Here is a 23,583-nt window from a genome sequence, read left to right as displayed (position 1 = left end):
CAAGACGATCTTTAGGAGAGTTAAAAAACAATAGTTGCATGCATCAAGACCAGGCAGTTGCAACCTCGTTGACATGGAGTTAAAAGCAGCTGATCTTAAACCCATTAAAGGACACTCATTAAATCCTTGAAAGATTCCAACCCCTCAGTGTCGATATCTTTAAAGTCAGATTAGATTAACGTCATAACACAGTGAGACCTGTTGAACAGCATTGAACTTACAAAGGCCACAGTTTCCTACTTAAATCGATTTTAACTGGAAATATTTCTTTGTGGTTTTCTATAAAAGATATGATAAACACCATTGATTACCTTTGTCCTGTTGTTTACTGTATTTTCTGCATTCTATAACAATGTCCTGTGTATGTTACAGTATACTTGCAGCATTGGGCATATATGTTTGACAACACGAAAACTGTCACTTGCAGTACATAAAACTCCACAGGATACTTAAGTTTTGTCTTTTTGCATGATTGTTAAAATTGTAATTTCTAGTGCAAACATCAGTTTTCAGTTATTGCTGTGGAAGAAACTGGAATGATACAAACGGTTGCCAGTCTTGGCTTTGCAGTGCACAGACGTCGTGGAACACGTTATTCAAGTTACACCATTATTCAGATGAATGATCCATTGTTCCCGCTGCTTTGTGATAGTTTAGTGACATAAGAATTCATTCTTCCTGTTCTCATACAGGTTTTCCCGCCACTGTCCACACACCAGTTGGTTGAGTTTATTAATAACATTAAATTGACTTGAGGGAAAGCTGAATAAAGTCAGGCCCTGAAACCCCAGCTGCCCTGAGGTGACTGAAGGCTGGTTGCATGGATGTTGTAAATGAAGTCCTGAACATGTGTGCTGGCTAGATGTTAAATTTATATTCAAAGTTTTTTATTTGATTTGAGATTCTGAATCAGAATGTAAAGTAATCCATGACTTTTGGGATTTATCACTTGAACCAACAGGTTGAAATTCTCATAATCTGTTGAAATCTAAAGTATTCAAACAATTTCACAAAACTTCAAATAGTAGCAGGAGGAAATATTGGGCTCAAGATGACTTTTGAAGCATTGGTTTTAGGGTTTTTTTTCTCCCTGTTAGTGGCATTAGATTGTAAAATTGATATAAATTGTGCTTATAAATTTATTGGTGACTAAAGTGAGCTTCAATGAGAGACTGTAAGTGTAATAACTTTAACTTGCACATCATGCTTGATTCCAACAGTTAAATTATTCCTCATGATAGAAGAAAGATAAATCTGACAAATCAAACATTAATTGCCCGTTGGGCCCAGAAAAGAGGCGCAGCATTCTGTGGAGGACTGGGTGGCGTCGTGTGACAGTGGAGCTCTTCTGTCCACACTTTGCATTAATGTGAGAAAAGCTTCGCTCTGTGATCTCCAGCGGTGCACTTATGATGAGCTGTGATAATTCACATTAATGAGAGATGTTCAAAGGGCAGTCTATTTAAAGGTGTGTGAAGAATAAACCGGAACCCCTCTTCTCTCTTCACAGAAGTTCCCAGGCTACCGGGAAGAGAAGAAACGCTGCGAGTATCTCCATGAGAAACTGGCGTACATCAAACAACGCGTCATAGACTATGATGTTTCTACGGCTCCCTCGTAGCACTCAGTCTTTTCTTTTTTCCTTCCTTTCTTTTTTAATACGAAGATACTCTTTCTGCTAAGTGTCAGACAAAGCGTTTTTACACAAGACTGATTTAAAAGGCTTTGAATGCACTGGCAGGAATCCACACAGGCTGCTCTGTGGAGCGCAGATGATGCTGTGAGCATTAATCATGTTCAGTCTTTAACCGATTTCACTCTGGACATTCTACGCCACTTTGTTTTGAAGTTATCACTTTTTAGAGGTTTCTGATTGAGTGAAAAGTCCAAAGGAGAAGGCATGAATGCATAATGGTCGCTTCAAGGAGATATGCGTGCATCGACTTGCCAAGACAGACGACTTCCTTCATAGTTTGTCATCCTTGTGGAAACCGGAGTCAGTTTATGCTGCTGTGTGGGAAATACGTCAAAGATAGCAATGACTTTGTTTTTGATTCTCAACACTTCATTCATTCATGCATTTTCTTCCCTCTATGAATCATGAAGACCTCAAGAGATGTTAAAGTGGACATTCTTTTCCATATCAAAGTTTTCTCATCCATAGTAAATGTTTGAAGCAGTCCAGCAAATGTCATCTCACATTTAACTTTTTGGACTTATTATGCAATTATGGTGTGATTATGACTTGTTTCCACTACAGTCTCCTCCAAAAGATCAGTTTAAAGCAACAACTGCATTAAGATTTGATTGGAATCCACGGACGGAGTTTATTCTGTATTAGAGAGAAGATAATTCTCCCTCGTCAGGACGTTGTCCAACAAAGACCTTTACAAGGCTCCCGCTGTTCTCCTTAATTGATCGGGTACGTGGTGTTTTCTGAATGGAGCATATGAGCTCACGCACTCAACTGGGGCTCTTTTGAACCAGCTGGATCTAATGAGCATACATAATTAATCAACTGGTTGAACACATCCAGAACCTGCTGCAGTGGGTGGAGGGATTGCTCCTTCTCCCAAATGCACTTGTGTGTATTTTTAGTATTTATTAACCACATCTCTCTTTGATTTGAACGACTGGTGAATGGACCAAAACGCTTCAACAATGTTACTCGAGCAGAGAGACTAGTTTTAAGTATTTTTAACCCACTGGAAAGAAGTGTCTTTTATTGCATAAAGCTACTGATGTATTTATTTTTCAGACATTTTCCCTTTCTGCTTTCCTCAGCTTGTAGCATTCAGTCCTGCTAGGTTCAAGTGTTTGTATCAGAGCTGCTGGGGGAGTGAGGGGGGAGAGGCTGTGAGCAGATAAAAAGGTATCCTAATATATTTTGTGTTTTGGCTTTGTCTGGGTGCAGTCGTCGAGACCCTCGGGGTAAAGGTTGCCTTTGAGGCCTTTGAATATGAATGGATTCGCGTTGCAGAGAGAGGTCAGAGCAGCCATGACTCCCAGCACATGAGCTGTGTTTTCCATTGTTCACATGTACACTTAACGTAGAAGGCCAAAGTTGGTACCAGACACAAAGGATGCTGGTACGCTATTATTGTACAGTTTTGTTTTTTGTTTGTTTGTTTGTTATTTATACTACATGATAATCCTTCTTTGAGAGTTTGAGAAATGCTTCTAAACTCTTGTGAAGTGAATGATTTCAGGCTCGGCCCTCCACGCTTTGATTTCAGGAAGCTCCAACTTTGTCCACATTTCATCTAATTGTGGTATCTGTGTATCTGATAACACTATCCAGGATGGTTTCATAGCCTTCAGTTTCCAGTGTGACTAATCAGAGCCCATGCAGATTGTAACTGTTCATTGTGGCTTTTTTTTTTTCTTTTTTGCTTTTGTTTTTGTACTGAATGTTGTCTCACAGTCGGTGACATTGAAGCCTTAAGATTACACTTTTACAGTACAAGATCTTCAAACTGCCAATTTCAAGGAGTCATAATCCACACACATCTCATTATCTGCCTTATATCCCTGCTAACTGTCACATTTCCAACCATTGCAATGATGCCAACAGTAGCTCTGTCTGCCTCTTTATCCGTGATGTAAACATGTTGTTAGGGCTCAGTGAGGTGGCGTTCTCATCTGTTGCACTCATAATCCTTCTGGTACTTTTTTTTTTTTTTGTTTGTTTTTTGTAATTAAGTTAAATGTTCAGGTATTTTATCACTTAGAATATCACTGACTTCTCTCTGCTGCTGATATTCATACTGACATCTCATCTCTTTCTCTGAGTATTTCCAGTGGTTTCTGAAACATTTGAAGCACAAAAATGATCATTTTCCAGGTGAAATTGTCCAATCTCTTTCAAGCAGTGGATGGTAATTATAAGGTTTTAAAAAGAAAATGAATACTCGAGTCAAATGGTTGAAGATCATAATTATCTCTGCGTTAATAATTTGATGGAGCCTATAATTATATATTTGGCGAATGAATCACTTGTTTAGCACACATTTTAAACAAAATCATTGAATGGATTTTATTCTTCTTTGTCATTCTTAATCACAATCTACAGGTTCATAAGGTGTTTGGGATTTTATTATTATTATCATCATCATCATTATTATTACATGGAGGAGCAGTTGCAAAGCATCAGCTTGTGTGTACAGTATGTGTTTCTATCTAGAGCGCCTCCGCTGAAGGGACAGGCGTCGGTCACAGAGGAGTCAGAGTACGCACCATGAATTTCATCTCCAGATGTGTACCTTCTTCTGTGCTGTTCTGAAAATTTCAAAAGAATAAAAATATCAAAGTTATCTCCAGGCTCAGAAGTTTTGTTTATGTTTGCTCTTGAACATTTCCAGGCAGCTGATGACTCATGTCTTTGTTTGCTTACTGTGATTTCTGCATGTGTGGAGTTCTCCAAATAAAGCTGAAGTGGATACTTATATCAGTGATTTATAAGACTTGTTTGGAGTTCTGAAAAAAAAACTGAAAACATAAATCTCCAGCACTTTCAACAGCTGAAAATCAAATAACTGATTAAAAAGCAGTCTTGTTTTATATCAAATATAAATCGATTGGAACAGTGTTGTCAGGTCCAGCTGCAGTGTGTGTTGGGCTTTCTGCCATATTGGGTCTCATGTTACTCAGTAATTGAGCATTAAATAAATTTGTTCAAGATCTGCATGAAATATAACCATTTATAGCTGCAAAGCTAGATAGACTGAATCATCGAGATTCCCTTTTAATCTACCCATCATTCTGTGATAACTGTTTTACCAACTTGCAGCTGTGAGTGACTGGAGCCACTCCCAGCTAACCATGGGTGAAGCATACGCTCTGGATAGATGGACGCACAGTCACACATGCCAGCAACTTACTCTTGTCATTCACCCTCAACAAATGATTTATAAGAAAGTGGAACTCCTCCAAACATGGAGTTGTATCAGGTATGTAGCAGTGCTAACCGCTGCTCCACTGTGTGACCCAGAAGACATCATGACTTTTATACTCTGATTAATAACATCTAACATTTTCTTCCTTAATGTTTGAAAGATGATGTGCTGGTGGTCTGAGTTTATGATGAAGAAAACCTTGAGCATGCACACCCTGTGTTATTTTGTAACATCAAGATATATGGAGGAGGGTTAGCTTTTCACCTATTTTATGAATACCTTAGTAATACTTAAAAAAAAAAGTCGGGATTGGAATTCAATCAATTTAATTTCATGGACAGATTCGTTCAACATTTGCTGTAGCTGTTTGATTTTTTTCCCCATCACAATAAGCAATTTTAAATTATGTTTGATTTATATTCTTAAAAGTTACTATTGCACTTAAAAAGACAAAAACACAAAAGGACCGCTCACAGCATAGATGAAACTAAAGATGAAACTAAAGATTATGTGTGTGTGTATACATATATATATATATATATATATATATATATATATATATATATATATATATATATATATATATATATATATGTGTGTGTGTGTGTGTGTGTGTGTGTAGTGCAACCAACATCAGCTGGGTTAGTGCTAATTGATGGCCCTATAAACAGGTTGTTTTTTCACCAAGTAGTCAAACAAGACACATCTCATGATGGGTAAAAGCAAGGAGCTCTCTCAAGACCTTCGCAGCCTGATTGTTGCTCAGCATCAGAATGGAACTGGTTACAGACTTATCTCAAAGAATCTGAGTATTCCAGTAAGCACCGTTGGGGCCATTATCCGCAAGTGGAAGAAGCATCACCTTATCATCAACAGGCCGCGCACAGGAGCTCCTCGCAGATTTCTGACCAGGGAGTCAGAAAGATGGTCAGAAGAGTTCTCAAAGAGCCAAGGACCACCCGGAAAGCACTCCAGCAAGACATGGAGGCAGCAGGTACAAGTGTTACAGAGAAAACGATAGGCAATGCACTCCACCGCCATGGCCTCTATGGACGCTCAGCCCGCAAGACTCCGTTCCTCAAAAAAAGGCATGTTGAAGCTCGTCTAAAGTTTGCTAAACAGCATCTGGATAAGCCTGTGGAATACTGGGAGAATGTTGTCTGGTCAGATGAGACCAAAATTGAACTTTTTGGCTGTCATACTACACACCATGTTTGGAGGAGAAATGGCACTGCACATCACCCAAATAACACTATACCAACAGTGAAGTTTGGTGGTGGAAACATCATGGCATGGGGTGTTTCTCATCTCGTGGTACTGGCAGACTTCATATAATTGAAGGAGCAATGAATGGAAACATCTATCGGCAAATTCTTGAGATGAACCTCCTGCCATCCACCAGGATGATGAAGATGAGACGGGGCTGGACCTTTCAACAGGACAACGATCCGAAGCACACGGCAAAGTTGACTCTCGAATGGTTTGAAAAAAAGAAAATCAATGTGTTAGAATGGCCCAGTCAATCACCTGACTTAAATCCGATCGAACATTTGTGGAAAGAACTAAAGATAAGGGTTCACCAGAGGGCACCAAAGAATATTCAGGATTTGAAGACAATCTGTGTGTGTGTGTGTGTGTGTGTGTATGTATATTGATTTACTGATGTGTACAACTTCTTGGGGTGGGCGGGGCTGGCTGATCAGGCGCATGCGCAGTTGCCCTTAAAACGGCCCCGTTGTCATAACAACCGTGGCAAACGTCTGGAAGCTCATTCATGGATTGGGAAGGTGAGAACAGCAGTATTCTAACTGGATGGATTATGATATGACGCGGTGAAACTATGGTTCGCTGTTTTCTTTATTCCAAACTAATTTACGTGCGCAACTCTCGTCATTGTGTGTGCGTACTGTGCTACGTGTGTGTGTGTGTGTGTGTGTGTGTGTGTGTGTGTGTGTGTGTGTGTGTGTGGCAAGTCTGACCTAAATGAAGCAGCATACACGATATATAAACGCTCTCGGGTTTAGTGGGGCACCAAAATACAAATGACTTCCTGTGGAATTAACATCTCTTTGCTTATTTGGATGTCAGGTTCAGCACAAAAGGTGAACCAAAGATGGAAGCAGCAGACAAACTATCAACAGTGAAGCTGCAATCTGTGACAAAGGTACCAAAAAATGATAAAAACCTTCAGGCCCGACTTTGTTTTGTTTTGTTTATCATTTCATTGATTAAATTAAACAGGTAAAGTACACATTCATTAACACTGTTGTAAATGTGAGTGTTTTTCATCTGTTGTCTTTATACAGGTATTAAAAAGTTTCCCATAAACCTAAACATGAAAGTTTTTTTCTGATAATAAATGACCAAGATCATTCATACACATGCAGACAAAATATTAAAAATAATGTCAAAAATATGTTAGTGGAGCTGCGTCTCTTCTCTTCAGAATAATTAAAAAAAATTGTAATTTAAGACTGCAGGCATGGTTAGAATCCATAGCAAAAATGGTTATTAAACCAGTCTACAAATTGTACAAATAAATAAATAAATCTTTTCAATGTAATGGTGGGATCTTGTGGCTTGTGTCCATCAGCTTCCAGAGAACACAAACTGCCTGGCATGCTCAGAGGATGGAAGGTTCCTTTGTCTGGGTCACGCTCGGGGCTTGTCTGTGTGGTGTGCGTCTACTTTGATGCGCGTTGCAGAGTGGCTGCAGGACAGACTGGAAATTACCTCTGTTCAGATGACCAGAGCAGCTGAGTCCACCTATCTGCTGGGCACTGTTGATGATATGGGTGAGTGGTCAGCCTCTGATCAACACAAAGTACATCTGCACTTTCTGTTCTACTGGTCAGCCCACCTCTGTATTGAAGGGGTGATAGATAGACATTGACATTTATTTTTAAAGTGAAACTGATTCCCGAATAAACTTGAACTCACCTCATAAGTTAAATCATCTTCCACTACAGGCGTGGCCAGAGTCTTTGCACAACACTTTGATTCCATTTACCTCCTCAGCGTCATCAACGTCATGGTATGTATCAATACACTTCAAAAGTCCTTGCTGTTGTTTGCAGGCCTGTGCTTTGAACTAATGAGCAAAACAATATAAAACTCAAACCGATATCAGGAAGACATCAACAAGAGGAGCATTTGTTTGGCATTTGAGCTCACTGAAGGGGGACGGTATGCTGCTGCCTCAGTCAGCTGTAAGTTAGACTTTTTTATCGAGTGATTTCAGCTGAAAGCTTCCCATACAGACACAGAATTACATCAATTCATGTCTCCCATCAGGCAGCGGCACTACTTGGCTTGAGGTCTATCAGTTCCCATCAGGTTTGTGGCTGAAAGAACTAGAGCTTATGCGGTCACAAGAACAGGTAATGAACTGTAATTTAATTGCACACTGACAGTGTATTAGACGGCTTACTGCCTGGGAAAGACCTTTAAGATTAAATCTTTTATTGTCATGGTAGCTGCCTTTCTGTGATAATTAAGATGAAGCTTATCTTTGTGCTGTATTTGACGTTTTGCTTTCAAGTTTTCATCTATTTTTTTTTTCCTGATTTAATATAGATGATCCCTTTAAAACAGCTGCCAGATTTTTTTTACACATCTCTTTACATTCTCAGGACTCAAAGCCAACTGGAGACTTCAAATGGTCTTCTGTTACCATGGTGATTAAAATCAAGCCACCAAAAATTCCTGCAGGTATGCATTTAACTAGAATAGAGAGGCAGATCAATAACACCGGTGTGATTGAACAAATCAGCAATCTGCTGTGTGAATCAAAGTGAAGGTGATGGTGTGGGAGGGGCTGTGCATGTGTCTGTGTGTGCTGAGTTTTCCTGTTTATGATAAACATATGAAAATAGATTCAGCCTCAGTACCAGGTAGTATTTCAGTAAAGTCACTGCGTTTGCTTGTGTCTGTGGTTTCACAGGGAAGCCAGTTGACGGTGAGCCCGACATCGCTCAGACCTCAGATTTTATGATGCACTGTTTGACTTTGGACGTAATCAGGAGCAGCAGCCGTCGATGGGAAAAGCAGTCCTGCAAAACAGATGCTGAGGAAACAAAGGAACCAAATAAAAGCCCAAGGTGCACCAGAGTGTATACAAATACAACCCAGCACTTCACGGATGAGCTGCTTCAGTAGCTTTGTTTTGGATTTCAGATGGGAAATAAAGCTGGAATCTGTGCCACAACTGTCTTACTTTACTTTCCTTTTGTTTTTGTTTGTTTCATCTAACGCTATTCTGGTCTCTTTTTTTTTCTTTTTTTTTTTCTTGTTTGTTTGCAGGCGTTGCACCCAGCACTTCCTTCTGCCATGCGGTCAGTTTACTGGTGAAACTAAAGCAGATTATCAGCCAGGTCTGTGCCACTGTTATTGTAATGCCGGTCTGTGTAATGCATGTTAATTCAACATGCTAACATTTTATCTTCATCATGTTTGGCATTTTCTCATTCTCCATAATAATCAGGATCTGTTTATTTTAACGTGAACAACCTGATCCATTTACCATTTTACATGCACAAGGTTACAGTTCAGCTAATGAACTCACCAGCCCAATATTCACCAATCAGCTCCTTATCACACCCGCTCAGGTCTGGATGAAGATCCTGCTTCTATTGATGCCGTTCTCTGACCTTTCCTATGCAGGATTTCCTCTTGCTGTGGCTGTGTGGTGGAGTGGAAGTCATAATCTTCTCCAATATTCCCTGCAAAGAACACCAAAGACCAAAGCAGGTAGAATATTATACTCATCCTGGGCTTAATCCACTCGAAATCACATTTTAATAACTCTCCAATGGGTGGTATAATTTAGTTTACACCCCTTTTCTTTGCAGATGTGGAACCTTTGCCAGATGTGGTATGGCCAAATGCAAATGAAATCCTCTGCTCGGCTGTTAGTCGAAGCACACGCTACGTAGCTCTGGGGCTTGGTGATGCTTTAGTATGTGTGTGTGACAGGCTGTCAGGTGAGTAAATCTCATTATCAGGTGTCTTTCATCAAATTTCATCATGCTTTTACCTCGCTGAAGGCATTCTGGAGACTTTCATTTGTCACTTGACAAATATAATTAACACTGATTAAGTAACAGTAGTTAAATGCAACTAATCACAATGTTTACTTTTGTTGATAAGATCACAACAGAAAAGGTTGTTAAGATTAATCTTTTCTAGTAAACGTATTTCCTCATATGTGAGCTTGATCTTGCTGGATCATCTTATTGAATATGATAAACTAATGAAGGTTCTCTTTGGCATGCGACACTGTATCACACATACAGTTCTGTGTTTTTCTTACAAAATCGATCAGAGGTGGAGGTGAGCAGGCTTGGTTGTTACTGCATGATGAGCAAATGTGACACATCTGTTCCATACAGTCACCCCAATGACGCTTTGTTTGTTTTGTTTTATATAACAAACTACTGACCCCCAGCAGCTTCCAGGCACCATGGCAGCCCACCGCTCCTAGAGATTAGGTTAATTAAATGCGGGGAAATCATTTCCACACAAGGGATCAATTTGAATATCTATATATATTTTTCCAAGCTTAGCGTGAATGCCATCAAGGACTGGCACTGCAGTGGTGTGACTCATCTCTTGTAGAACTGATCTAATGCTCCGTTGATCTGTGATCATCCCAACGCCTCGGTGATTCATCCAATATGATATGGACTGGCAAATGTTGACTGTTTGATTTTGTTTGTGTAAACCAAACTCCAGCCTGTGCTTTATGTTTGTTTTGGCAGCTCAGCAAGATTGATGGTCTATGAGACATCTTGTACTCAAATCCTTTATTAGAATGTAACTTTTTAACCCTTTTGCCAACATTTCTTCCTGTTTCTTTCCAACAAATATCTGTAAATCGATGATGCTCATAAATCACACGATTATAGTTATGTCATCATTTCTCTGATTAATTCAACTTGGAGAATACATATTCAAACTATGAAAAAAAGAATTGAGCAAAAACTTGTACACAGGTTCTCAAACATATGTCATATGACCAGTGTCCAATTAAGTCACATTAAAAAGATTTTTTTTCCTTCTTTTTCTTTTTTCTTTTTTATTTTTTGCAAATGATATATTTTTTTAATGAAGCAGTGGTATTCTAGATGAGGGAACAACTCTTACAGAAATCTAATAAATAGATGGAGATGGTGGGATATTATTAAGTTTGGTCACTCTAATGCTCTACAACATGCTTGATCATGTGCAAATGATATACAAATGTGTTTAAAATTGACGTTAAAATATCGAGTGTCCTTAGATAAACTCTGAGGTGTGGCATACAGTTAAACACACAATTATGAAGATGCTGACAGTGTGGAACCTTCAAATACCTCTTAATTTGCTCTCTCTCGGTCTGACAAACATACTCTTTAAAGAAATTGTCAGTTTCCTTCCCAGGAGTGATGCATACTGACATCTTTCAAAAGTATCCTGTTATTGCAGCGTTTCATACACGGCTCAGTGGATCGTGTCAAGCTCTCAGTTAGCTGTGCGATACATTTAGGATTGCCTTGAGAGAAACTTCCCTGCCTGGTGATGATTTATCTCTATCAGTCTGCAGACAGACACACGTCGAAGCTTGTGGATATATGTGTTACACACACACACGCTGAGGTTTTTTTTTCTTCTTGTTGGGGTCTGTGATATCAACAACATTAAAGCATGTTTGCGTTTCTCACTGCGTCATTTTCTTGTCTCTTCCTCAGGGGCTCCTCTCTCTGTGGTACTGGAGCCGACATCAAACAGCGCCTTCTTCAGAATGCAGTTTGTGGATTTTTGGCCTTTGTTGGCTGATGATTCACACATTTTTACTGCAGACAAGGTCTGTCTCTTGGTGTTATGTAAAAGTGGAGCAATTCACACCGTCACAATGGGAAGAGGGACAAAATCCTGCACGAAGCAGCTGTCTGGAAGGTTGAAACAGTTCAACATTTTTCAATGTTTACGCTTGAATTTTTTTTCCTTATTAAACAAAATGTTATTAAATATACAGGCCAAAAGACCCCGGGGACATCCCGATCACTATTATCTCAGTGCCTTTCCTGCAGGGCTTGGTAGGAACATTGGATCTATTAGTTAAAATATACAATAAGTTATATTGTCTTTTGTTTTGTCTAAAATGTCTTTTGTGTGTTCCTTGACTCAATAGTCACTAGTAGTACAAATGAATGGGAAAATATTCCTCCAAGATGTCCTTGGCAACAGGACGGTGTGCTTCTTGACTCCTCCCACAACCCATCTGATCACAACTCCCTGCAACCCGGTTTATGCGCTGAACACCGTACAGCAAAGTCTCTTCATACGAGGTAACACCACCGGAAACCCCCACCAGTCTGCTGCAAGTGAAAAGTATTGATAATGAGAGTCACAGCTGATTTTCCTTAAGGGCGTGACATTCAGAAAATGTCAGAATGAATGATGTGAATAAAGGTCTCCTCTTCCCGCCCAGGTGACCCAGAGAAAAGCTGCACTGCCTCTTCTAAAGAGGGCAGCCAGAGTCAGCTCCTGAGCTTCCATTTTAAAGGCTCTGCCATCATCGAGCAGTATGAGGGTCCACTTCCACACCCTCCGCTACAACAGGCAGCGCTGAGCCATGCCACGCTGGAGGAAGCCTGCAACCTCTACCTGCAGCAGAGGTTTGCCCTCACCCTGTGAACTTACTGTGTAGCATTTCCAAAATTTGATTCCTGAAATTAAATGCGTCTCTCCTGCTTTTCCCCGCAGAGTTCTGTCTGTGGATGAAAGGAACAGAAGTTTAAGGCAGACGTGGGAGCAGCTCCAGGAAGCAGCAGTGACTGTTCAACAAAGGCAGCAGAGCGTCAGGCAGCCGACGAACGGCAGCAAATGACTGCTTACGCAGACCCACTGTGGCACAATCTTAGCTTATTGTGACCCCCACCACCTTTACAGAACTGCTGTCCTTCACAAACCACGGTGCTTCTGCTTACCGTAACACACGTGTTTTACATATATATACTTTATTTTCTTTTTTACAATTCTGTGTTTAAAAGACTAAATAATTTATATATATATATATATATATATATATATATATATATATATATATATATATATATATATATATATATATATATACATACATATATATATATAGATAGATAGATAGATAGATAGATAGATATGTTGATAATTTTGTAAAATATTTTTCAGAATATGTAATTTCTTTATTCAGTCCAGTGATTACCATATCTTATTGTTTTAAGAGTCATATGTGCACAGTTTCTCCCATATCGACCTGTTTAAATAGTTAATCCTGACAGAGGTGTCATATAGTCATCATACTGTCTCAGGGTCCTATAATACTCTGAAACTGGTCCAGATAGCTTGATAAATGTGTTTTGTTAATAAATGAGACGGACAGAGCAAACAATGGAAACAGAAGACTCCATTCTTGTCCAAGGGGAAACATTCTGCTGTCAGCAGGAAACATTGTTATAAAAAATCAGGCCAAAGGTTTGGGTGTTGTTGACAAAGCTTTAACACTTTGTCCATTTGGCTGGACATACTGTCTTTTTATGTACGTATACTATCTCTGGAGAGTGTTCACACATGTGGACTGAATTTCTCTGGATTAATTTGTACTGTATGAATCTGACTATCACGCACAACTTTCCTCCTGATTCAGTGAAAATAAGATGAAGTCCTGAACAGTTTATCTTCTCTCAATAACATTCTGTTTGTCTGACTTCTTCTGAGGATAAAGCTGCCTTTCTGCAAGTGAATTTCACTTTGTTGTCCACGAGTAGCTCATTTTTACTTTCAAATCAAATCATTCAAAGTACTGATAACTGATAAAAAGAATGTGTTTTTTAATCTGCAGAAATGGAAGGTCATGGCTAATATTTTTAGAAAGATGAGTGTACTGAGGACTGTTATGAACTCGTTCTCAGTCATGGCATGCCAGCATCTTGTTGCCTCTGGGCTTCTTTGGTGTTTCATGCGTTTTATGTTCTGCACACAAAAAGGAAGAGGACGCAGAGGTTTTCTTTTGACGCAGACATCTGTAATCTATAGAAAATAGATGCATATTATGGTGGACAAGTTCATTTTTCAGACTGACAATCAGTTCTGAGTACCGTATATTTCTCTCGCATTTGATTGGACATGATCAACAGATGAATGTTAAATTGCATCTCTGGAGTCATTTTTCAGCTGCTTCTCTGGACAAAAACATTTAATCTGCATTGTGTGTTCCACCTCCTCCTCCTCACCGTTCCCATCAGATCAAACTGCGGCGCCTCGCCGTGAAAGAGACGAAATAGTGATACTGATCTCAACATTCAATTCACCTCATTCATTCAGTTTGAATTTCTATAAAGCTTCACACAGAGTTGATGTCTAACAGCTTCACATCGCTGAGAGAATAATGACAGCACAGGTGCTCTATTCAGAAAGCCTGGCTTCTTAGTATCAACCCACAGTGCGGAATGGAAAATGACAAGTCTTTTTTGTCTGAGAGCTTTGCAATTAACCATAATAACTAGAATATGATTAATGAGAAAAGCTTTTTCAAATAGTGCGTTGGCTTGGTAATCATTTGTCTCCAAAGCCAAGCAGGAATATGTGAAATTATAAAACTCAGGCTGTGTGACTCCAACTTTTTAAAGCCAATAAAGTTTAATAAAGTAAGTAGCTGTTGCCGTTTTGTAAAATTTAATTATTGGTGTGTTTGTCCAGATATGATGAAGTCCACATGTTGTAAGCAGTCTTACTTTGCATGTTCAGAATGAATCAGATTGGAGATGACTTTACATTTTCTTTTAATTCATGAAGCCATTCAGTTTAAGATTTAGAGTAAGTTAACAGTTGCCATGGCTTTACACTTAAATAAAATATCACTGGTGAGGAGGTGAGTGAGAAACAACTTCTAATGTGGAAAATAACACAATCTTTGTGCAAACATTCTCTGCAAATGATTTCTTTGAACTTTCTCCTTCCTGGCTGCTGCTGTTTTCTTACCTTGCTGCTTATGCGTGAGCTGATGTGCATAAGCTACACTGTAACTTAAATAATGTCACAAAAGGTAACAAAAACACACAAATGGAAAAACAAAACTTCATAATTCCCAACTTTCAAGTCAAAACAATAGAAAATAAGTTATAGTATACTAAACACATTATCCTGAGCAATGAATAAAAGAGGCATTAACATTTAACATTTTTCATCAGTGTTCCAGGCTGTTTTGTTCGATTGACGAATCTGAACAACTGAATTCATGAGTTTGTGAGTTACTAAGATAAAATGAAATCATAGTTTTTAACTTTAGCAGACAAGCCAGTGCATCTGAAGGCACAACTTTATTTTTAGAAACAACTCAAGTACACCAATGGTTTAGTACCTGCCTGAATGATATATTGTAGATTATTAGTATCCATTTTGCTTTGTAAAGAAGAATTTCTTAACAAGAAAATAAGGATAAGGTGCTTTATTGGTCATTATACATTGAATGTACAATGAAATTTGTCCTCTGCATTTGACCCATCCATCGATGCTGCTGAAGCGTTCCGTCAGGAGCAGTGAGCAGCTGCGGAGAGCGCCCGGGGACCCATCTACAGATGGAGAGCCAGGCTAATGGTCAGATCACCTGACTGGAGGATTGATCTATAGTGCATGTTATCAGTTGATGGAGGAAACCAGAGATCCTGGAGGAAACCCACCCAGACATGGGGAGGAACATGCAAACTCCACACAGAAAGGCCTTCTTGCTGTGAGGCAAGAGCGCAAATTTGATCAACAGTCGAAGTCTCTAATTAGTTTCAACAAATTTATCACAGCTGAATGATTCCAAAGTCTCAGCCGTCTCCCAGTTTAATTCAACTATTTTTAAGTCAAAAGCTATAAAGTCTTATAATCTTTTTGAGAGGAATTTTATAGATTTTCAAGAATTTTTTCTCATCTGTGCCAAACAGGGGAGAAATGTTTCTTCCATGTTTCTTCCATTTTGACACCATGATTCATCACTGAATGCATGACGTCGTGCCTTGAGGGTTCTCATTGCCACAAATCAGCACAAAAAACAGAAGCGTGTTTATGCAAGAGAGCTGGCTGCGCAGAAATCTATGTGCAACGTTGCTGTTCCACGCAAATCTGTGTGCGTGCAAATGTTTTCATGTGTGAGCTTTAATCTTCTTTACACTCAGGGCAGGTTGTCACTTTATCTCTGACATTTCTAACAGCAAACTAAATTAACCACTAGTAATTTCGTGATGCCCAATGAACACATTAGACTGAAAAGAACATGAAGACACAAGACACAAAAATTCTCCTTTGTAGCAAAAGTTCACATTACACCTGGGAAATCTGAGCTTCTTGGCTTCCACAGCTGTTCAAGTATGTAATTTTAATTCCAAATGTAATTTTTGATCTTTGTGTTTTACATGTAAAATAAGTTGCTATTTATATATACATATAGCCTATATTAAAAAAAATAATACTAAAATGAAAACATCTTGTTTCAATTTTTTCTAGGTCAAGCACTAAAATGAAAAAAAAAATCTTTATTTCTTTCTTGGTCTTTCAAGAAATATGAGTATGAAAACATCAGATCTGTTCTTCAGGTTGTATTGTGTATGCATGCCTGGATTAGTGCCTATTTTAACAGCAGGTCTTTCTATTGTGAAGGCTGAGAGTATCTTGCGTTTGACAACAATCTGTTCTCTATTACTTTCAGGTCAGGTGTTTGCCAGCTGATGAACCACTGAAGCAGTTCTGAGAAGTTTTGACAATGTTTTTTTTTTTTTTTTAAGCTCTGTCTGAAAAGAAAGCCAGCAACTCCATAAAGCCCATCAACAGACAGAAGCATGTACTGCTCTCAAATCCACTGGAGACGACTCTGGATTCAATAAATCACACAACAATAACAGCAGGACGAGACATGGGAGCCTGTCTGATTCATCATTCTTCACACTGAGCTTGGAGCTTGACCTGGGATGCTGATCTCCTATTAAAATACAACACTGACTTCCATTTGAAACAATATTTTGCATTAATGAGCTCAGGCTTGAAATCCAGGGAGAGACACTTGTAGACCTTCACACGTCTGTTTGATGCGTTGACGTCTCCTTCCTCCCCTCACTGTGCCTCCTCTTTGTGCCTGTGCACATTTTTCTCCCACACTTCATCCATTTAGTCAACTTTAATATTCAATATTATAAGCTTTCAGCCAGAACGTCAGTGAGGACCTCCGTGACGGTTTTCTCTTGTACTTCATGAAATCCCTGCATATACACTACTCACAAAATGTGAGGTAGATTTTTATGGAAGAGTTCCTGCTACAGTGAAGGTCTCATGACATAATCTGAACATTATGACAAGGAGGACTGTTTGAATAACAATTCCATCTAAGCCAGGAAATGTGTTGATCGTTTCATGGATCAAACAGCTGTTTTAAATTTTGCCGTTAAGCTCCTTGTTAGAGACCAGCAAGCCGTGCAAAAAGTACTGAAAGACTGATCAGTTGGACATGAATATAAAATGTCAGTGAAGACAGCTTGAAGTTCATCTAAAAAGGTCAGAGAGTATCTATCGAAAATTTTACAAACAAACCTATTGTGAGTAGTGTTTATGTATGTATAGCATCATCAGTCTGTCAGGTGCCAGATCTTCTTTCTACCTTATGTGTCTTTATTCCGTGTTTTAGTTTGCATCCTAACTTCTCTTATGGCCCCCCAGGCCTTGTTTTCATTCTGAGTTTATTTAGATTTTTTTTTTTTCATAAGTTAAATAAAACTAAACTGAAAACAGTTTTTTTGTTTGTTTTGGGCCTCGTCTTATGTCTGGATTCATGTTGTTCCTCCACTTTAATTCTTTCATTGCCGACTCTCTCGTGATATTCATCCATGTGCTTCCTGGCAGGAAACACTGTCCAGTCTGAATCTTCCTGGAGATTCCAGCAATGTATCCTGAAACATTCACAAACAATTCAATAAATTCTGACTGAAAGAGTGACAAATTTAATGGAATAACGAAATACTCATGTTTTTGACAAGAGGAAGGACATTTATCAAATCTAAGATCAAAAAATGCTACAATCACATCTAGTAGATTGAGAATGCACGCAGTCCTCACTTTCAGAAATAACCTATAAATAAACTAAACATTTAGAGAGCTGATAAATTAAAATAAATAACAGGAGAATACAAACAGTAGGGCATTTTTTTCACTTCGATACTCTTATAAAACACTCTCGGAGCTGCACATATTGGGCTCTCTCTCTGTGAAGTGAGCAGTCGTTAAAAAGCTGCTCCTCACTAAAGATGCCTCTTTGTTGCTGTGATCGGCTCCGCGCATGAGTCTCTCCTGGCCGGCGGGGCTCGCGTCTCTCTTCAGAGACACGGAAATGGCAGCACAGGTGAAGGATCCCGTGATGACGGTGGTGTTGTCCAGGTCTGTGGCCGTGGCTGTGCTGTGGTAAAACCTCCGGAGTCCTTTCCTGAAGTGAATGGTGAACAAACCGTAGATGATTGGGTCCAGGCAGGCGTTGACCAGCCCGAAAATGAACAAGATGTGAGTCAGTGAGTGGGAGACTTTGCCCTCCAGGTCATCGGGAAAGAACCAGTACCAGAGGCCCAGCAGGTAGTACGGAGTCCAGCACACAATGAAGGACAGGACGATCACAATGCTCATCTTCAGAGTTTTCATCCGGGCTTGAGGGATGTTGTTCTTTGAACATCGTAAATGCATTTCAGTAGACGGCACTGTGGACGAAAGAGACGGCCACAAACAAAACTTTACAAATGCGTGAACACAAACAGTGGGTGTATAATTTGTGTGGTTTTGGTTATAGATATGAGAAAGAAGAAGAAGTTTAAAAGGACTATAATCAACACAATCAGCTCAATGTTTTGTTGATGAGAATTTACTGCAGCAGTTAATTTACTGTTAATTATGGTCATTTTCTGTTTCCAAGATGTTAACATTATTTAAACGACGCTATCCTTCCCAGTTTGGACTCACATTTATCCTTTTTCAGCCGTTTGGAGATCTCACAGAAGATCCTGGTGTAACAGGTGATCATGATGACCAGCGGCAGCAGGAACAGGCAGGAAAAGGTGAACATGTTGTAGGCAGTTTCATGCCAGCGCGTAACAAAGCTCCCCCGTGTTGTGCACTGTGTGAAGTCTTTGGGGTGGATGATGGTCACATTGTGAAAAAGAAACAGCTGAAACATAAAGGAGAATTTTTCTTTTAGAAAGGCTAAAATCACTATAATCACTTCTATACAAGGATGTTTTTAAAACAGAACTCTAAATGATTCTAATTATTGTGAATCTGTTTGGCCTACTTTACAGCAAGAACACAAAGAGCTGCCCGACAGCTCACTGGCTGTGGTTGTGCTGCTTTACAGCAGTAACAAAAAAAAAACCCTCCAGGGTGATGTTACTCAATTCCTGCAATGTTACCTTTCATAACATACATGCCTCATGACATACAGAGCTCTCTGTCCATCATCTCATCGGGGTCCCATCTGTTCAGATTTCATAGGACAGTGTAATGATGTGGTTAGGTTGTAGACACCTGGGGAATTGGGACAAAGGTCACCGGTATGAACCCTGAGCCAGCAGGATAAATCTGCGTGGGAAAATTGAAGAAGCTTATTATCTCTCAGGTGGTCCGAGTCCGTGACTCTCACTGCACAGAGCAGCCTTCTGGAACTGAATCATTGTTTAATCGTCACACTTCTTTCATCGTATTTTCTATATGGAACAAAAGGATTTCTTTTGTCTCCCTTTGTAAACGGCGCTTTCAATCAGGAAGCTGCAGCTTTGTTTAGTTTCAAGCCTAAAGCTCAATACGTACGTAGTGGTTTCATTAGAAGTTTAGTGAGCAGGATTGAGGAGGTCTGCTGGTCAGATTATGATATAGTTAGAAGACTCAGCTGGTTGAGGAGGTTGGTACAGTCATTGGTCCAATACACATCAGGGTTTTATTAGAAGAGATCCACAGTTTCACCAGTCTGATTTGATGTTTCATCTTCATATGTGACTGGAATTGAAGCTTGAACTCTGAGTTGGCTGCAATTCCTCTACAAATCCTCCATGCTGGTTTTTGATTGTTGTTTTTGACACTGCCTTCCAGAGCTGACTGCAGTATATAAAAGTATAGACTCGTATATTTTAATTAACTATTGCACATACAAATGGTAATGAGGGTGTCCACACACCCTCTTCTGTCTGGGCATGTCCACTCTTCACATCATAAAATCAATAAGTGTCTGTTTTTCATTGATTTTCAGGAAACAGCATGTACTGAAATTGATTGAGGATTTTCACAGAACACTGTCTTACTTCATTTAATGTGAATATATTTTGAGCGGCAGCATTCATCAGAATTCATTTAAATCCACCGTCAGAGAAACAGTGTGACAGTGCTGCTTTTCATACTAACAAAATAATCATTGTTTGATAAAGTCCACTTTATGAGATATTGGAACTTAAAAAAAATTGTTGTAATTTTCTACACAGAAGATTTGATGTTTCTATTTATATTTTGTTCTGGAGATTTCTTATAATAAAGCACATCAGTAACCAAAGATAAAGATATTTGTTTTTATTGAAGTGATAACGTCACAGGCTGCAGCCAAACATAACTGTAATTCATCACTTAGTCTTCAGAGTGACATCCTGCTTCGGAATTTTTTTCAGACTTTTTCAGATTAAGAAGAAAAATTGGAAACCTATTTAACCACTCAGAAAAAAATCCACACATAACTTTAATCAACGTGAGGTTCTTTCCCTGTGACTCAAAAGCATTTCATGCTCTGTGTGTGTTTAGAACGGGATTTAAAAGTGATTAATGGAATAATCTCATTAAATCACTTTGGATCTTACCTGAGGGACTGACAACACAACACTCATAGTCCACGCTACTGTGAGCATGACCCTGTTCCTCTTTCTGGCTTTATTGATGGCCAGCGGGTTGAGAATGCCCGCCTGCCTATCCAGGCTGATCACCACGGTGACGAAGGCACAGGAGTACATGGCCTGGAGCTTAAGGAACATCAGCATCCTGCAGGCAAAGTCCCCGGCCAGCCACTGGACCGTGATGTTCCAAACAGCGTCCACGGGCATCACGATGAAGGTCACCAGCAAGTCGGCCACCGTCAGGTTGATGATCAGCACCCTGACGTGGGATTTTCGTTTCCCGCTGGTGTGTGCCACTCTCAGCACAGCCAGGTTGCAAAACGCTGATATGGCGCAGAGGATGAAGGTGATGATCACCCTGACTTTGGCGGCCGTGGTGAACGTGGGCAGCTGGGGGCCATCGTCCGCCACCGCGGTCCAGTTTGACAAAGAGCAGTTGCAGCTGGCGTTGAGCTGATGGTCGACTGACAGGCGATACATCGCTACTGCAGAGTCAAGCAGAGAGACGTTCATTTTCTGAAGCTCATCTAGGAAGAACCATTCTGCTCGTTCACTGTGAGGATCAGCGCTAAGGAATAAGATAAGGGGAGAAAAAAAAATCAGCTTTAGACGAAATGGATGAGTCAGCGGGCATGAAAAGGGGGCAGATCGTCTAAATGCAGTCGTGTCACAAGAGAGACATAAAGCATTCAGAACAGCCGGACATCAGGGGGAAGTAATGTGGATATATGGAGCTGACCAACAGGAAAAAAAAACAGCTCGTTTCACTAATGCGATGCACGGCTAAAACTTCAACGTGTGTGCACTCTTCAGTCAAGTGCAGGGAGTGATAAGAATGAATGAGTGAATTCCAAACATGTACATACAGCAAAGGCAAAAAATAAATAATGGGGAAAAAAGTGTCTGAAAAGGGGTGAGAGGAAGTCTAAGCTTATTTACTCCCTTCCTCATTACAAACTAGTGAACAATATATTTTATCTTAGAACCACAGTGTACATATATTCATTTCTATGCTATATTACACACAAATATGCATATTAGAAATATATTGTGATAATTTAGGACAAATTCATAGAGAAATAGAACCTCATTTGTAATACAGTGATATAAACCATGTTAGTAAAACATTATCAGTAAATAATATTCAGGATTATTTTTTTTTTGCCTCAGAAGAGAATTTTTTCACAAAATTCTTTTATATTATTTCATTTCTTGACCATCTGTAGATCCTGCTGTTAAAACTAAACTGTTTGCAATCAGTAGAGTATTGTTTTAGTTCCAACTGTTTTCATAATTTATTATGAAAAAAAATATATATATGTTGGCAAATTAAATTTTATAAAAGCTACATCATTGAAAGTGAATCTCTTCTAAAGCCCAGATAATTCAGTACCAATAAAAGTGCATAGTTTTCTGTGTATCCCCAAATAAATGAAAGGAATGAGATAATAAAACTTACTGTCATGATAATGGAAATAGGACTGGAAATCCTCAGCAAACGTCTCCTGCAGCCTGTCCTGCTGCCCGTGTGCAGCCCCTCCGCTTCAGCACCTCTCATCACACTGATCACAGCTGTGTGAGGCAGAGCTTGGGGGAGTGGTCTGTGTTCAACTTACCACAGAAGAAAATAGAAAGAAACATGATCAGATCAGGGAGGATGGATGACCGCAGAGGTTAAAACAAAAAAAACAGCAGAGTCTGGATGTCACCCTCACTGTGTGTGTGTGTGTGTGTGTGTGTGTGTGTGTGTGTGTGTGTGTGTGTGTGTGTGTGTGTGTGTGTGTGTGTGTGTGTGTGTGTGTGTGTGTGTGTGTGTGTGTGTGTGTGGTCAAAACTGTTCACTTACATAAGATGCGGCTCCAGAGACTCAGAGACTGAGGATTCTCAGACCTGCTTGAAAAACAATATTCTCTTTCATGTGTCCAGCTTGTGTGGATTACAGAGAATTTGAAACAGCGGTGGCGTCTGATCTTTAGTCGCTTTCGTTCTCTTGGTTACTTAGAACAGAATTAGTTACGGAGGATAAAATCTTAGGTGTCTTCTGTGCTCATCCAAAAGTCAAACTACACGGTGGAGACCAGTGGGGCATTAGGCCAGCACTTTCAGCCGTCCATCTTCAATACTGCTTAATCACAGGGTAGCAGGGCGCTGAAGAAAATCCTAGATGACTGGATAAAGACAGGATACATCCCGGACAGGTCACCAGTCCGCAATAGACCAAACACACACATTCACACCACAGCACACACACACACACATACACACACACACACACACACACACACACACACACACACACACACACACACACACACACACACACACACACACACACACAGTGAGAACATGCAAACTCCACACATACTCCTTCTGGTTATGCTGGTTCATCTTGAGAAGGACGTTTCACACTGTGTCCAAAAACAATAAGCGTGCTAACGTAGGCACGCTACGTCAGCGTCGTCACGTAAATGACCGCGTCGACCCGGGTCTGGCTTTCCCACTGAAGCTGGTCAGAGGCGAGCCGATTAAAACCCGGGCCGCTTGTAGGGTCAGTCGACCCGGGTCGAAATGCCGATTAAACCCTTTCCCACTGCCACGAGGAGCCGATTATTGGCGAGTTAAAAGTTTTTTTGGCCAGTGAGAAAGGGGTAGCAGAACGGCCGCCCTGTCGGTATTTGAACCCGGATCCTCTTGATGTGAGATGAAAGCACTCACCTCTGTGACGCCACTTCCAACATATTTCCTTTTGGATTTTATGATTTTGAAAAAAGTCAAATGTAGTG

At 39.8% G+C, this 23,583-nt stretch overlaps 3 protein-coding genes across 3 annotated transcripts in view; 2 read left to right on the top strand and 1 right to left on the bottom strand.

Annotated features, from left to right (window-relative positions):
• The window catches only part of LOC115392061 (RNA polymerase II elongation factor ELL-like), a 29,009-nt gene extending 24,676 nt beyond the window's left edge, over positions 1–4,333 (top strand). Inside the window, exon 12 of the mRNA XM_030096566.1 lies at positions 1,511–4,333. Coding sequence (XP_029952426.1) covers positions 1,511–1,621 — 111 coding nt within the window. The 3' untranslated portion in view covers positions 1,622–4,333. The remainder of the gene's footprint in view (positions 1–1,510) is intronic.
• Positions 4,334–7,008: 2,675 nt separating this feature from the next.
• wdr93 (WD repeat domain 93) lies at positions 7,009–12,765 on the top strand. Its single transcript, XM_030094273.1, has 15 exons — positions 7,009–7,059; positions 7,489–7,690; positions 7,865–7,929; positions 8,026–8,108; positions 8,194–8,275; positions 8,528–8,606; positions 8,839–8,995; positions 9,198–9,268; positions 9,558–9,644; positions 9,746–9,877; positions 11,624–11,831; positions 11,911–11,971; positions 12,067–12,223; positions 12,367–12,553; positions 12,642–12,765. The coding sequence occupies exons 1-15, from the start codon at positions 7,009–7,011 to the stop codon at positions 12,763–12,765; spliced, it is 1,746 nt and encodes a 581-aa protein (XP_029950133.1).
• A 5,345-nt stretch (positions 12,766–18,110) lies between these two features.
• LOC115386257 (gonadotropin-releasing hormone II receptor-like) lies at positions 18,111–21,360 on the bottom strand. The gene is made up of 3 exons (XM_030088495.1): positions 20,768–21,360; positions 18,894–19,098; positions 18,111–18,634 (listed from the first exon to the last, which is right to left on the bottom strand). The coding sequence occupies exons 1-3, from the start codon at positions 21,311–21,313 to the stop codon at positions 18,111–18,113; spliced, it is 1,275 nt and encodes a 424-aa protein (XP_029944355.1). The 5' UTR covers positions 21,314–21,360.
• Between the last annotated feature and the right edge of the window lie 2,223 nt (positions 21,361–23,583).

Source organism: Salarias fasciatus, chromosome 1, assembly GCF_902148845.1.
Source record: "Salarias fasciatus chromosome 1, fSalaFa1.1, whole genome shotgun sequence".
Classification (NCBI taxonomy): Eukaryota; Metazoa; Chordata; class Actinopteri; order Blenniiformes; family Blenniidae; genus Salarias; species Salarias fasciatus.
This window is presented reverse-complemented; position numbering and strand designations above follow the sequence as displayed.